Raw genomic sequence first — 12753 nt, 5'->3', positions numbered from 1 at the left:
TTGGCAGAGCAGGGCTGGGGCCACCCCATGACCTCTCCAAGGGTGCCCTTAGGTGGCTTTGCCTGGCAGGGCCACGTCCCTGTGGATCCTACAGCATCACCCAGAGTGGACAAACATCCTGAGACTCCAGGACAGCCTGGCACTGGGGCCAGCCATGCCTGAGGTCCTTCTCCCCACAGCAGAGCCAGCCTGGAGCGGGGGGCACAGTAGGGAAGGGGCAACTGTGAGAGTACAGGGCCTGTGGCCATGCTCTGACAGCATTCCCAGTGTGGGCAGAAGCACAGAGGACTCGTGGCCGCCACACCAGCCCAAGTCAATGGGCTTATACAAGCAGGGCATCGACCAATTGCTCCGCTGCAGGCAGAGCCCTGCTGTGTCGGGGTTCCTGGGTCCAGCCCCCCCAGTCCTGTGGTGCTGGGAACAGCCACCCCCCCTGCACTGATGGAAAATCCAATGAGCTCATGATGAGCACAGAGCCCAGCCCCAGCAGCTGCACGTCCCAGCACTCCCTGTGCTCCTCACCCCGTGGCGTGGGGTGCAGCACTGCCATGGCTCCCTCAGGGCAGCCTGGGGAGGGGGCTGCAGCCTGGGGAGGGGGCTGCACCCTGCAGCCATGGTTCTGGTCTCCTCAGCATGCCTCGACACTGCTGGTGGGGACCCAACGGGCTGAGCACCCCAAAGTCAAAGGACAACTACAGATACAGCTCGGCCCTGTGAGCCGGGAGGCTGGGAGCAAACAGGGATGAGGATAGCAAACAAACCCCGCCAGCACCTCTGGGCAAAGTATTGCGTGGGACACCCCATCCCACCCGCTCCCCACCCCTCTGCCCCCACCTCTCTCCTCATCCCCAGGACTTTGCCCCAGCCCCAGGCTGCTCCCACGCTGCTGCTCTGTGGCACTGTGGCCATGAGGGCTAATCTGAAGCCTTGTCCCCCAAACGCTCCAGCTGACCCCCACTAGCCCTGGGGCACTGACCCTGCAGGACCCTGGGGGCGAGTGTCTGTCCCTGTGTCCTGTCCTGGGCTGATGGGTACGGCAAGAGCCCGTCACCAGCAGCGTGCCAGGGCAGCCACCAGCCCCTCGGCATCTTGCCGTGGGGCCACACTGTGGCTGGTGGCAAATCCCGACTGCTGCAGGACAATCCCCCGTGGGTGCTGGTGACAAATGGGCCAGCGATGGGCTGAGCCCTGCCCTGCCCATGCCCGCTCTGTAATTATCCCAAGCCGTATCTGTAATTAGTGTCCTGATGTCATAGGGTCAGGCCTGGGCAGCCCCACGCGCTCCCCGCCACCCCCACCTTGGCCTCTGGCCCCAGGGCTGAAGGAGATCAGAGTCCTCCAACACCATCCGGAGGAGTTCCTGCCTGGCTCCAGCTCCCCGCCAGCACTGCTGCAGGAATCCTATCCTGGCCCTGTCCCACAGCCCCTAAGCTGCTGTAGGGCTGGATCTGCCCCTCTGACCAGCACAGGGCTCGGTTGCTCCCACTGCTGCACCTCTGCCCCGGCTGCACGGCTGAATTCTGCCAGGGACAGACCCTGCCTGCACAAGAGAGAGGCCAGCCTGCCCTCCCGAGCCTCCCAGGGCTGCCAGTGACCCGCTCCCTCTGCACAGGGAATGTGCTGGAGCAGCCCAGCAGCTATAAATAGAGCGGGAGGCACAGGCATGCGTGGCCACGGCACACACTGCCCGCTGGCTGGTGTGGGGCATGGGCAGGGGCTGGGGTGCAGGGGGTGGGACAGGGATGGGAGGAGGGAGAAAGCCCAAGGCAGAGAAAGGGCACTGCGGTCCTGCTGCAGGAGGATCCCAGCACTGTGCCAGGGGGACAGAGGGGAGGAGGCCCCACAAAGCTACCACGGAGCACCAGCACTTTATTGCAGGGCAGACAACCCCCGAGCTCCCCGTGGCACACCTCGCACCCCTTCCCTCGGCCAGCGCCCCGCTGCCACCGCACCCTCAGCACCCACGCAGGGGCCGGGCCGCGCCGGTGACGCCGAACCGCGCGCTCAGCACCTCCGAGGGCGCCCGCACCCGCTGGCCCGGCTGCTGCCCCCCGGCAAAGAGGGTGAAGGTGCCGGGCTCCAGGCGCCACTCCTGCGCCCACACCGCGCGCTGCTCGGCCAGCACCTGGAAGGACAGCTTGGTCTCCCGGCCGGCCAGCACGGCCACGCGCCGGAAAGCCACCAGCTGCCAGCGCGGCACCGGCACGGAGGACTGCTCCCAGCGCAGGTACAGCTGCACCACCTGCCCGGAGGGACAGCAGTCAGTGCCACAGGGACCCCTCAGCAGCCCCCTGGCAGGAGGGAGCCAGGGCACATCGGTGCCCGTGCAGCCCGCGCAGTGCAGAGCGGCCGTGCCCACCTCCTCGCCATCGCGTGGCCCCGTGTTCTCCAGCACCACAGACACCGTGAGGTTGGCACAGACAGGCAGCACCGAGGGGCTCAGCACCAGGTCCCGATAGTGGAAGGTGGTGTAGGAGAGCCCATACCCGAAGGGGTAGAGCGGGGCCTCCTGCCCATAGTACCGGTACGTCCGTCCCTCCATGGTGTAGTTCTCCATCGGCGGCACCTGCGGGACACAGGGCAGTGGAGCAGGGCAGGGCTGGGCGGCCATGGGCAAGCAGTAGCCCTGCATCCCGCCACCGCTATGGCCACTGAGGCAGGAGAGGGCTACAGGTGCCACCAGCACCCCCACCTTACCTGGTGCATGCCCGCGGGCCACGTGGCTGGCAGCCGCCCGGCTGGGTTGGCCCCTGCCTCGCCCAGCAGGACCCTGGCGATGGCCAAGCCAGTGGCCTGGGCAGGGAAGAAGCAGGCCAGGATGGCCCCCACACCATCGTGTGCCTGCGCCCAGCTCACGTCCAGGGGCCCCGCGTTGAACAGCAGCAGGATGACGGGGCGCCCGGCGGCTGCGGGGAGGTGACTGTCACTGAGAGCCCTGCACTGGCACTGCTGGGACGGCTCTGGGGTGTCCCGTGGATGGGGAACTCCTGGGAGGGTTGTGGCCCCACTCCCTGGGCCCCACAGAGCCCCTACCTGCCTGCACGGCGTCCTGCAGCAGCTCCAGCTGGTGCCCCGGTAAGGACAGGTCACTCCGGTCCTTCGCCTCTGTCTCCACATCCACCCCTGCGTGGGGAGAGCCAAGGGACAGCCCCTCACACCCACCCGGGGCACTGCAGGCACACAGGGCAGAGGGGCACTGCCTGCCTCAGAGGGAGCTCTTGGGCCCCCCTTCTCTCCCAGAGCGCTCCCCTTGCCCTGGCAGTGCCCACCCGGTGCTCCCACCTACCTGTGCCCAGGCAGACCACCACCACATCGGCCGCCCCCGCCGCCCTCACCACCTGTGCCCGGGAGTACCGCTGGCACCGGGGCTCGCCGCAGCCCGCCGCAAAGCTGACGTTGGCCCCCAGCATCTCCAGCCCCCTCCTGTGCCAGGGAAGAGCAGAGGGCACGGGGGCTGCTCTGCCCCAGGCTCGGGGCACATTGGGAACGTCCCCCTTGGCCTGGCCCCCAGCAAAGGGACGAGCAGCTCCGGCAGCAGCCCCAGGCAGTGCCCAGGACAAGCACACACGAGGTGGCACCGCGCTGTCTCACCAGGGAGTGTAGATGTACTGAGGCTCTGGCACCGGCGCGTAGTCCCCAAACAGCACCCTGGGGTTGTCGGCGAAGGGACCCACCACCTGTGGAGGGCAGATGGGTGACGGTGGGCACTGGCAGCCCTGTGCCACCTGTGTGCCCGGGTACAGAGCCAGCAGCAGTGCCTGGGTCACCGTGTCCCCCTGCCCGCCCTGTGTTGGGGCTCACCGCGAGGCGCTGGCCGGGCAGGTCCCAAGCCCGCAGGGGCAGCGTCCCCCGGATGTTCTTCAGCAGCACAAAGCTCTTGACAGCAGCTTCCAGCGAGAGGTTGCGGTGCTCGGGGCTCTGCACCACGCTCAGGTCCAGGGCACTGTAGGGGTTCATGTCTGGGGGGTCGAACTCCCCCAGCCGCATCCGTGTGTAGAAGAGGGGCCGGACCCGGTCACGCAGCATCTGTGGAGACCCCAACCCCAAAACCTCGGTTGTGCTTGGCAGGGACAGCCCAGGCTCCCTGCCCATGGCCCCAGCCCTGCTCCCCTTGGCTCACCTGCAGCGTGATGTTGCCCATGGCCAGAGCCTGAGGGATGTGCATGAAGACGTTGTTCCTCATGCCATAGGAGAGCTCCAGGTTGCAGCCGGCGTTCACCGAGGCTGCCATACCGGAGAGAAGGGAGAACGCCCGTCACAGCTGTGGGACGCCCAGGGACCCCACACCCAGCCCGTGAGCTCACCCACTGCCGTCTCCAGGAAGGTGTGTGTGTAGTGGTGCCCCAGCATGATGAGCTCCAGGGCCCCCTCATCGCTCACCACGTACCCCTCGAAGCCCCACTCGCCACGCAGGATGTCCGTCAGCAGCTTCTTGTTGGCACAGGCGGGAACACCGTTGATCCTGTCGGAGAGGGGATGGGGCAGCCCGGAGAGCCAGGCCAACCACACCATGGGCAGCCCAGCCCACGTGGTCCCCCGCCGCGCTCCCAACCTGTTGTAGCTGCACATGAAGCTGTAGGAGCCAGCACGGACACACGCCTGGAACTGGGGCAGGAAGGTCATGCGCCAGTCCCGCTCCAGCACCTGTGAGTGCCGCAGCAGAGCAAGGGTCAGCACCCGGAGTGTCACCTGCCCTCCTGCCACCCCCAGCCCCACCGCACTTGCCTTGGCGTCGAAGCTGAGCCTGGAGACGGGGATGTTCTCAGGGCCCCCGTGCACACTGAAGTGTTTGCAGCCAGCGCTGGCCTTGACGTAGCGGGGGTGTTGGCCCTGCAGCCCCTGCACAAAGCTGCGGGCCAGCTCCCCGCTCAGGAACGGGTCCTCCCCGTAGGTCTCCTGGCCAAGATGCGGGTGGGTCATCACCGAGACCCCCAGCCCCATGTCCCCACAGCTCCGTGAGCCACTGCCATGTCCAGCTGGTTGGCCACGGTCCCACATGGCCTGACCCCAGCTAGGGGCCACCCCTCCATGCTGGCACCTGGTTCCTGCCCCACAGCGGGTGCCTCATGATGTTCAGGACAGGGCTGAAGCAGCTGAGCCCAGTGTGGTCCCCGTAGCGGCCGGTGGCGGCGAAGTCGTTGTGCTTGGCTCTCACCTCAGTGGCCGTGGCGTTGGCCACCCGGTAGATGAGCTCGGGGCTGTGGGGACACCACGGGGGTTTTGGGGGGCGTGGGTGAGGGGGGACCTGTCTCACAGGTCACGTCCCACACCCCCGGGGTGCCCCGTCCCCGGTGCCGGTACCTGAAGGTGGCAGCGAGCCCCAGCGCCTGTGGGAAGGCCGTGGCCCACCCAGGCGCCTCGGCATCACCCCGCAGGCACTCCGTGTTCCAGTTGTAGGGCGCGATGCCCAACCGCGGGATGGGGGGCGCGGGGCCGTTGCCCATCGCTCCCCCCCTCGCCACCTGCGGGGCAGCGGCGCTGAGCGGGGGGTCCCGCGGGGGTCCCCGGGGGGGTCCCGCCGCCCCCTCACCTGCAGCACCAGCTCGGCGGGGCTCAGCCGGCCCAGCAGGTCATCGAGGCGGCGGTCCCAGGGCAGCGCGGGGTCCCAGAAGGGGAAGGGAGGCGGCCGCGCCCGCACCGGCCCCGCGCACAGCGCCGCGCACAGCACCAGGACCCGCAGCGCCAGCGCCGCTCCCGGGCTGGTCCCGCACGGCATGGCCCGGCTCGGCTCCCGGGGCCCGCACGGCATGACCCGGCTCGGCCCCGGCGCTGAGAGGCCCCGGCGCTGGGCGCGGCGGGGCGGAGAGTGGCGGAGCCGGAGAGTGGCGGAGCCGGAGAGTGGCGGAGCCGGTCCTGCGCCCCCGCACGGGGCGGAGCGCGGCGGGACGGGACGGGGGTCCCGGGGCTCTGTCGGGTCCCGGCCGCCCCCCGGACCCGTCAGCTGGATTCGTCGGGGTCTGTGTTTGGGGGCGGCTCCCGATGCCCCCCGGCTGCAGCGGGAGCTGCCCCACTTGTGAAGGGTCCCCACCGGGCGTCCCGGAGATCCAAGGAGCGAGGTGCCCTCTGTGCCCCACGTGCCCCCCAGCTCAGCTCGGCGGGGCACTGCCAGGGACCCCTGCGGTGACCAGGGACACAGGGTCTTTTTAGGTTGGCTATCAGGGAAATGTTCTTCCCATCACCTCCCTGGCACGGCGGAGGTGCCGCTGGCAGCCCCCCAGCCCGGACTGCCCCCGCCGTGCCCCGGTGCCAGGCCCGGTGCCTCGCCGTGTCCCGGGGACGCGGCCATGTAAGGCAATGCCCGCGGGCCCCGCAGCCCGGCCGGGCCCCGCACTGCCCGGCCCGGCGGGACGGACAGCCCGCTCCCAGCTGCCGGATTCCTGAGCAGCCGGCGGCGCTGGGGGGGACCCTCCGCGCCCACAGCACGTCCCGGCCCCGGCACATAGCCCCGGCCGAGTCACTCGCTCAGGGACAGGTCTGGAGTAGAGACATAATGGAATAAATAAATAAACAACAGGCGGATTAAAGAAATGAATGAATAAATGAATAAATTTTTAAAATTTAAATAACGCCAGGCTGCCCTTTCCCCGGGGTGCAGCCTCAGCCAGAGCCCCGAGCCAGCAGGGAGGGTGCTGGAACAGCTCTCCAGGGCAGCGGTCACGGCCCCGAGTCTGCCAGAGCTCAGGGAGCGTCTGGACAACAACCCCAGGCACAGGCGGGAATTCTGGGGTGTCTGGGCAGGGACAGGAGGGGGACTGGGTGGGCCTGGTGGGTCCCTCCAGCTCGGGCCGTTCCACACTCCATTCCCATTCCAAGGGGGCAGTGTGGGACCGGGCTGGGAGCGGGGCCCGCAGCCCAGGAGGGGCCCTTTCCCCACGGACAGAGCCTCGCTCCGCCCACGGCCGGTTCCGAGAGGAGCCACCGGCCCGGCCCCGCCCTCACCGGGAGCGGCCCGGACCGACAGGGCCGGGGGGAGCGGAACAGAACGGACCGGGCCCGGTGGGGCCTCGGCGGGGCGGGGACGCCCCCTTGCGGCGGGCGCCGCTCGGTCACCTGACCCTCTCCGCCCGCCGCCGTTGGTCGGTGTCGCGGCGGGGCGGTGGGTGCGCGGTGCACCCTGGGAGCTGTAGTCCCGGAGCGCGGGCGCGGCGCGGGGCGCGGCGCTGCGCGGACTGCGGGTCCCGGCGTGCCCCGCGCGGCCCGCGGTGCCTCGGGCGCGGAGCGGAGCCGGGCCGGTCGGGCCGGGCGGACACGATGTCGCGACAGGGCGGGCGCGGCACCGAGAGCAAGAAAATGGTAACGGCGGGGCCCGGCGGGGCCGGGGCGGCGAGCGCGGGGCGCGGCCCGGGGCGGGGGGCAGCGATCAGCCGGCACCGGGCGCGCCCGTTCGTGGGGCCTTCACACCCGAGACGCTTCCCCTCTCCAACCCCATTACCCGCTGAGGCAGGAACTGCGAGATGGAGCCCAAAGCTGCAGAGCTCGGCTCGAATTAATAAGTTTTTAATGTAAAATCGGTAATAAAGAATAAAATCTGGGTTATTTTTTTTTTTCCTCTCTGGCCGTGTGGAGGGGCTGGGTCAGGCTGAGCAGCCCCTCCGTGCCGTGGGGGATCCTCTTCCAGGGATTCAGCTCCTTAAACACAACGGTTATTTACGGATTTGGTGTTAACTCACTGGAATTCTGACACGTTTGTGTCCACAGAACACAGTATGGACACTGAGGACTGCTCTGCAGTAGGAAGTAACACAAACAATGGGAAAAGCTTTGGGCACTTTAATTCCGTCAGATGGGCTGAAAATGAAGAATTTCCGTACAAAAACGAATTAGAGGTTTGCCCTGTTTGCAGCTGTGTGAACAGCAGCGTCTCAGGCAGTGACTGTGCCCAGGCTGGGGCTGACAACAGCAGGTGACCCCTCTGTGGCCTCACTCAGTGACAGACCCTGGGAACAGCTGGATTCCCCCCTTCCATCCCCCCCCTCCACCTCTGTCTTTACTAAAACTACTGACACCCTCACAACCTGTTCTGCATGGATGTTAAAACTCTCTGCCGAGTGTCTGAGTCCAGCTGAGCCAAAGGAACTTCCACCTTGTCCTTCCGCTGGTGTGAGCTTGCCCAACCTTTAGTTTTACAAGAGAAAAGCAGAATTTTAAGTAAAAACCCACAAAGAATGTGTCAGTTCTTTAGAGCCAAAGTGGGGCAAAAGTTCCCACAGGAGCCCGACTGGTTCTTTTCTTACCTGAAGCCTTTGGGTCGTTGTTGTTCCTCAGAAATGGCAATCCCAGAATCATAGGATGGTTTGGGTTGGAAGGGACCTTGAAGACCATTTACTTCCACCCCCTGCCATGGGCAGGGACACCTCCCACTGTCCCAGGTTGTCCAAGCCCTGTCCAACCTGGCCTTGGACACTTCCAGGGGTGGGGCAGCCACAGCTTCTCTGGGCAACAGTGCCAGGGCCTACCCACCCTCCCAGGGAAGGATTTCTCCCTAATCGAGGAACAAGACAAGGTGGAATTCCCTGTGCCCTCTACAAACCCAGTTTCTGTTTGTTTGGGGGAGATTCCTCCGTGTGTTCGTTGTGGCTTTGTGTGAACTTTTCGTGGTCTGTGTTGTCACTTAACTCTGATCTTGTCTCTTTTCCCTCCCTGCCTGCTGCTGCTTTCATTCTCTAGTATTGGTATTTGCCATTCATTTCACCTTCTGCCTCTCTGCAGCTCATGGTAGGTGACAGATCCCAGATCAGCCCCTCTGATCCCCCTGCATGCCAAAACTGACAGCAGAAACCAGTGCTGGGGGTTTGTTTGTTCCCCAGAACACTTCCTTTTGCAGAGTTTCGTTCTACAGCCTGTAATGACTTTGTTAACCACTGGTCTGGCTTGATGGCTCCCAAAAAAATGCTCTTTGACATCATTTCAGGGTGAGGATCGAAGGTGGTGGCTGGGAGAGGAGAACTTTTCCCCTTGTCTGCAAATTTTCTGCAAATCTGACAACTGTGCAAAGAAAACCCGAGTGCCTTTGGTCCTGGGTGTGCACAGCACTCGAGTGCTGAGCTGGCCTGGGATCATCCTCCCTGAGCCTCTGCTGGGTCTGAGGAGCTCATTTTAATCTGTGAAGCAAATTCTGTGCCCGGAGAACTTTTTAGGGACATGAGGAGTCTTTTTTCTTAGTACAGAGTGTTGTAAATCCCTGGCTGGAGGAGCATTTTTGGCCTGTTGAAAGGAGCAGAGCTGGAGCCCACCGAGTGCTGCTTGTTTGTAACACGTTGGTGAAACACAGGCTTGAGCCAGATCTCAGCTCTAGGCCAGTGGCTGAGGTAAATTCAGGGCCCTGGCATGGCACCTTGAGCCATCCAGGAGCTGTTGGGCTCTTTCCCAGAATCCCAGAGTGGTTTGGGTTGGAAGGGACCCTAAAGCTCATCTGTAGGCAGGGACATCTTCCGCTGAATCAGACTGCTCAGAGCCCCCTTCTGAGGAGACACTGAAGTTGTTGCCAGAACTGGAGCTGGGGTCTCTCCTGAGTAGGCAGCAGATCCCTTTGGGAGTGCAGCAGGTGTCTGTCCCCTCTGTGTGCCGTGGCTGAGTCCCTTTTCCCGTGCAGAACTCGGAGCTGTTCACGCTGACCTACGGCGCCCTGGTCACCCAGCTCTGCAAGGACTACGAGAACGACGACGACGTCAACAAGCAGCTGGACAAGATGTGAGTGGATGCAGGGGTGGGATCTGCCCTGCTGGGGCCGGGATCACAGCAGGCACATCCCTGCGTGCTGCTCCAGGAGCAAAGTCCCTGCAGGCTGCAGTTACTTAGCACTGACATTTCTCAGGTGCAATTTCTCTTCTCCACTGTCTTCTTTTACAAATATCTGTTGCCTTTCTAAAGCTGTTGCTCTGGTCCCTTCCCAGGGGTTACAACATCGGGGTCCGGCTCATCGAGGACTTCCTGGCCCGCTCCAACGTCGGGAGGTGCCACGATTTCCGTGAGACTGCTGATGTTATTGCAAAGGTGAACGTCCAGGCACAGCCTCCTCGGGTTTTGGTGGGCTTTTGCATGTGAGATAGAATATTTACTACCCATGGGACTGTTCTGGCAGTCTGGCTGAGATTTTGGTGATGAAAAAGGGAGATTTAGCTCAACTACTGCTGGCTGGTGGGAACTGGGAGAAAGGAGAGGTGTTTGCAAACCCCTTCAGTAGTTTACAGAGGTAAAGCTGTGCTGTTCCTCACCTGTTCTTGTTCCTCCTCTGTTTGGCACAACAGATTGCATTTAAGATGTACCTGGGCATCACTCCCAGCATCACCAACTGGAGCCCTGGAGGTGATGAGTTCTCCCTGATCCTGGAAAACAATCCTTTAGTGGACTTTGTGGAGCTCCCTGACAACCACTCAACCCTCATCTACTCCAACCTGCTCTGTGGAGTGCTGCGGGGTGCCCTGGAAATGGTGAGCCATGTCTCTCTTCCCGTGGGATGGGGGTATGGATAGCCAGGTGCCAGCAGTTACTTTGATTCTAGTCTGTGTTCATGACTTCTGGTTCTGCTTTGGACTTGAAGTGCGTTCCCAGGGAACTGGCTGGGACAACAGAACAGCTCTGGCTCAAATTTCGGAGCCTGTAGAGCCCTGCATGTCATGCCATGTCCTCAGAGTCCTTAAGCTGGTGCTCCAGGATCATTCAGTGCCTGGAGAAGCTGCTGTGCAAAGGGAGATCCCAGCTGCCCTCTGCTCTCCCCTCCCAGGTGCAGATGGCCGTGGATGTGAAATTTGTGCAGGACACGCTGAAGGGCGACAGCGTCACAGAGATACGGATGAAGTTCATCAGGAGGATTGAGGACAACCTTCCAGCTGGGGAAGAGTGAAGCACAGCCCCATCTCCCTGGGGACTGCAGGGACCAGCTGGGCTTGGCCATTAGCTTTCCTCACGGGCCCACAGGGATCTCCTGCCCCTGCACACTCAGACTGACTCACTGACTGCTTCTGATGTTATTTTCTTCTACTGTCACCTCCATCCTCTGTAGAAGATGATTTTCTGGTTGGTGTTTGTTTCCCAGGTTCATTCTAAAGCTTTTTCATCAGGTGATGTGCTTTTCCTACTCCCCAGAGGCTTCCTGTCCTCAGTTTCCAGTTGTGACCTGGGCTGTGTGAGAACAACTGCTCAGACTCCAGGAGAGCTCCAGTCTGCTCACATCTGGATTGGTGCTGGATGTCCAGAATTGGAGACCAAGCGATGAGAGCCCACAAATTCCCTGCTAAACCCTGTCCTTCCTTAAATGAGGTGTATAAAATCCACTGGGAGAGAAGTGTGTGGTATTTCTGTAGACCAGACTGGCTTCCTGCACCTGATTCTGAGGTGACTGGTACATGCAAGCTTGATCTGAAGGGCTGGCTCGGCAGACCTGCTGCAGTGCTGGCACTGGCTCGGGGGCTGCTCTGCTCAGGGGGCTGTGGCACCACACAGGATGGCAGATTTGGGAGTCCTGTGACCTCTCCAGTGTCCCTTCCCCAGCAGCCTTACCGCTCCCCTCTCGGGAAGGGGGGGATGCTAAATTGCAGTGGAGCAGCAGGAAGTAGTTTACACAGAGAAAGGCAAGAGTGGCTCAAATGGCATCAGTGATCCACAGTGGGAACCAAACTCAGGCACAGGTCTGGGAGGTGTTAAAGGCATTTCAGACTCTCTTCTGCTGTTGGGGTGTGTAAACTGCATGGTGTGGAGGTGGTGCTGGGGTTTGTTCTCACAGATGTTCAGGTAACAGCAGAATTTCCCATGTTCCGTGACTGGCCACCTGTGGCACCTGCTACTCTGTAAAATACACAGTGTTAGACAACAAAAAGCAAGAGACTGGAAAATCAGCTCCCTCTGCCACCCAGAGCCAGCAAACACAGTCAGACATTGGGTTCCCAAATCACTTTACGTAGCATGAAGGCACAACCCCACCGAGGTCATGGGGAGCTCCAGTACCCGTGGGGTTTGGTGCCCGAGTGTGAGGTGAGAGGGAGTGACCTGCTGCTTGTTTGGGTTCTCTGGATGAATGCTGGGTCATCTGGTGCTGAATGACTCACCCTGTCCCTTTGTGGCCCAAATGAGTCCCTTTGGATGCCCCGTGAGATGTGAGGGGACAGTGAGTCACTGTAAGAGCAGCCAGAGAACAGCACTGCAGCGCGGTGTTGGGGGCAGAGGTGCTGCACAGTCACCTTGCAGAGCTCAAAACCATCCCTTGTTTCTCACTGTTGACCATTCCACATCGCTTTAAAGCTGCATTTTAGAAGCAATTGCATTAAAAGAATCCCAGTGTCAACTCTTTGGTCTCCTCTTGCCTTTGCTCTGGTGGCGGGTGCTGGTGTGGAGCAGCAGGCAGGGCTGGCAGGGTGACAGTGGTGATGGGGTGCCCGGGGCTGGCAGGGCAACAGCAGCACCACAGCAAGAATTCCTGGCTGCTGGCCCTCCCGGGAGCTGCTGCCCGGAGGAACCTGCCCAGTATTCCACACACGGAGGGCCGTGGCACTGGGGGCAGCAGAGGCTCAGTGTGGCTGGTTTGGGGACTGGCCTTTCTCTGCACTGTGAATGCTCCTGTGTGCTCAGTGGCCCGAGGCAGCCGCTGCAGAGCTGTTGGTGGGCATTCCCAGTGGCCAAAAATCACCTCTGGAGGCGTCTGCCCCCCTCCCACCCCGTGCCAGCTCAGTGCTGCTCCACGGCTGGCATCGGCCACGCGGTGCTGCTGCCGGGAGCGTGGAGACAAGGAACAGCGACGGCTGCTCTCCAGGAGCGGGA

General features: G+C 62.8%; 2 protein-coding genes across 3 annotated transcripts; one reads left to right on the top strand and one right to left on the bottom strand.

The window, feature by feature from the left end:
• Positions 1-1954: 1954 nt before the first annotated feature.
• Positions 1955-6441, bottom strand: LOC126645565 (xylan 1,4-beta-xylosidase-like). The gene is made up of 15 exons (XM_050326104.1): positions 6226-6441; positions 5531-6115; positions 5302-5462; positions 5039-5198; positions 4726-4896; positions 4553-4644; positions 4305-4462; positions 4121-4224; positions 3802-4026; positions 3592-3677; positions 3287-3423; positions 3034-3123; positions 2698-2906; positions 2360-2566; positions 1955-2242 (listed from the first exon to the last, which is right to left on the bottom strand). Exons 1-15 carry the CDS (start codon positions 6439-6441, stop codon positions 1955-1957), a joined length of 2889 nt encoding a protein of 962 aa, XP_050182061.1.
• A 745-nt stretch (positions 6442-7186) lies between these two features.
• Positions 7187-12280, top strand: TRAPPC3 (trafficking protein particle complex subunit 3). 2 transcript variants are annotated; one of them, XM_050326516.1, is made up of 6 exons: positions 7198-7293; positions 8668-8715; positions 9593-9690; positions 9894-9993; positions 10248-10430; positions 10724-12280. In XM_050326516.1, exons 1-6 carry the CDS (start codon positions 7252-7254, stop codon positions 10841-10843), a joined length of 591 nt encoding a protein of 196 aa, XP_050182473.1. In that variant the 5' UTR covers positions 7198-7251; the 3' UTR covers positions 10844-12280. The 2 variants fall into 2 exon arrangements, with proteins under 2 accessions (XP_050182474.1, XP_050182473.1); XM_050326517.1 differs by lacking the exon at positions 8668-8715 and having other exon boundaries at positions 7187-7293.
• The last annotated feature ends 473 nt before the right edge of the window (positions 12281-12753 follow it).

The sequence above is a fragment of the Myiozetetes cayanensis genome, unplaced genomic scaffold, assembly GCF_022539395.1.
Source record: "Myiozetetes cayanensis isolate MyiCay16 unplaced genomic scaffold, myiCay2020 scf31, whole genome shotgun sequence".
In the NCBI taxonomy this organism is placed as follows: domain Eukaryota; kingdom Metazoa; phylum Chordata; class Aves; order Passeriformes; family Tyrannidae; genus Myiozetetes; species Myiozetetes cayanensis.
This window is presented reverse-complemented; position numbering and strand designations above follow the sequence as displayed.

Coding starts and splice junctions, on each gene's coding strand:
- LOC126645565 (XM_050326104.1), bottom strand. CDS start 6,441: ATGTGCCGGGGCCGGGACGTGCTGTGGGCGCGGAGGGTCCCCCCCAGC. Junction 6,116..6,225: donor ACCGGGGCACGGCGGGGGCA/GTCCGGGCTGGG, acceptor TGGTCACCGCAG/GGGTCCCTGGCAGTGCCCCG. Junction 3,124..3,286: donor GGTGGTCTGCCTGGGCACAG/GTAGGTGGGAGC, acceptor CTCCCCACGCAG/GGGTGGATGTGGAGACAGAG.
- TRAPPC3 (XM_050326516.1), top strand. CDS start 7,252: ATGTCGCGACAGGGCGGGCGCGGCACCGAGAGCAAGAAAATG. Junction 7,294..8,667: donor GCACCGAGAGCAAGAAAATG/GTAACGGCGGGG, acceptor TTCATTCTCTAG/TATTGGTATTTGCCATTCAT. Junction 8,716..9,592: donor CTGCCTCTCTGCAGCTCATG/GTAGGTGACAGA, acceptor TTTCCCGTGCAG/AACTCGGAGCTGTTCACGCT.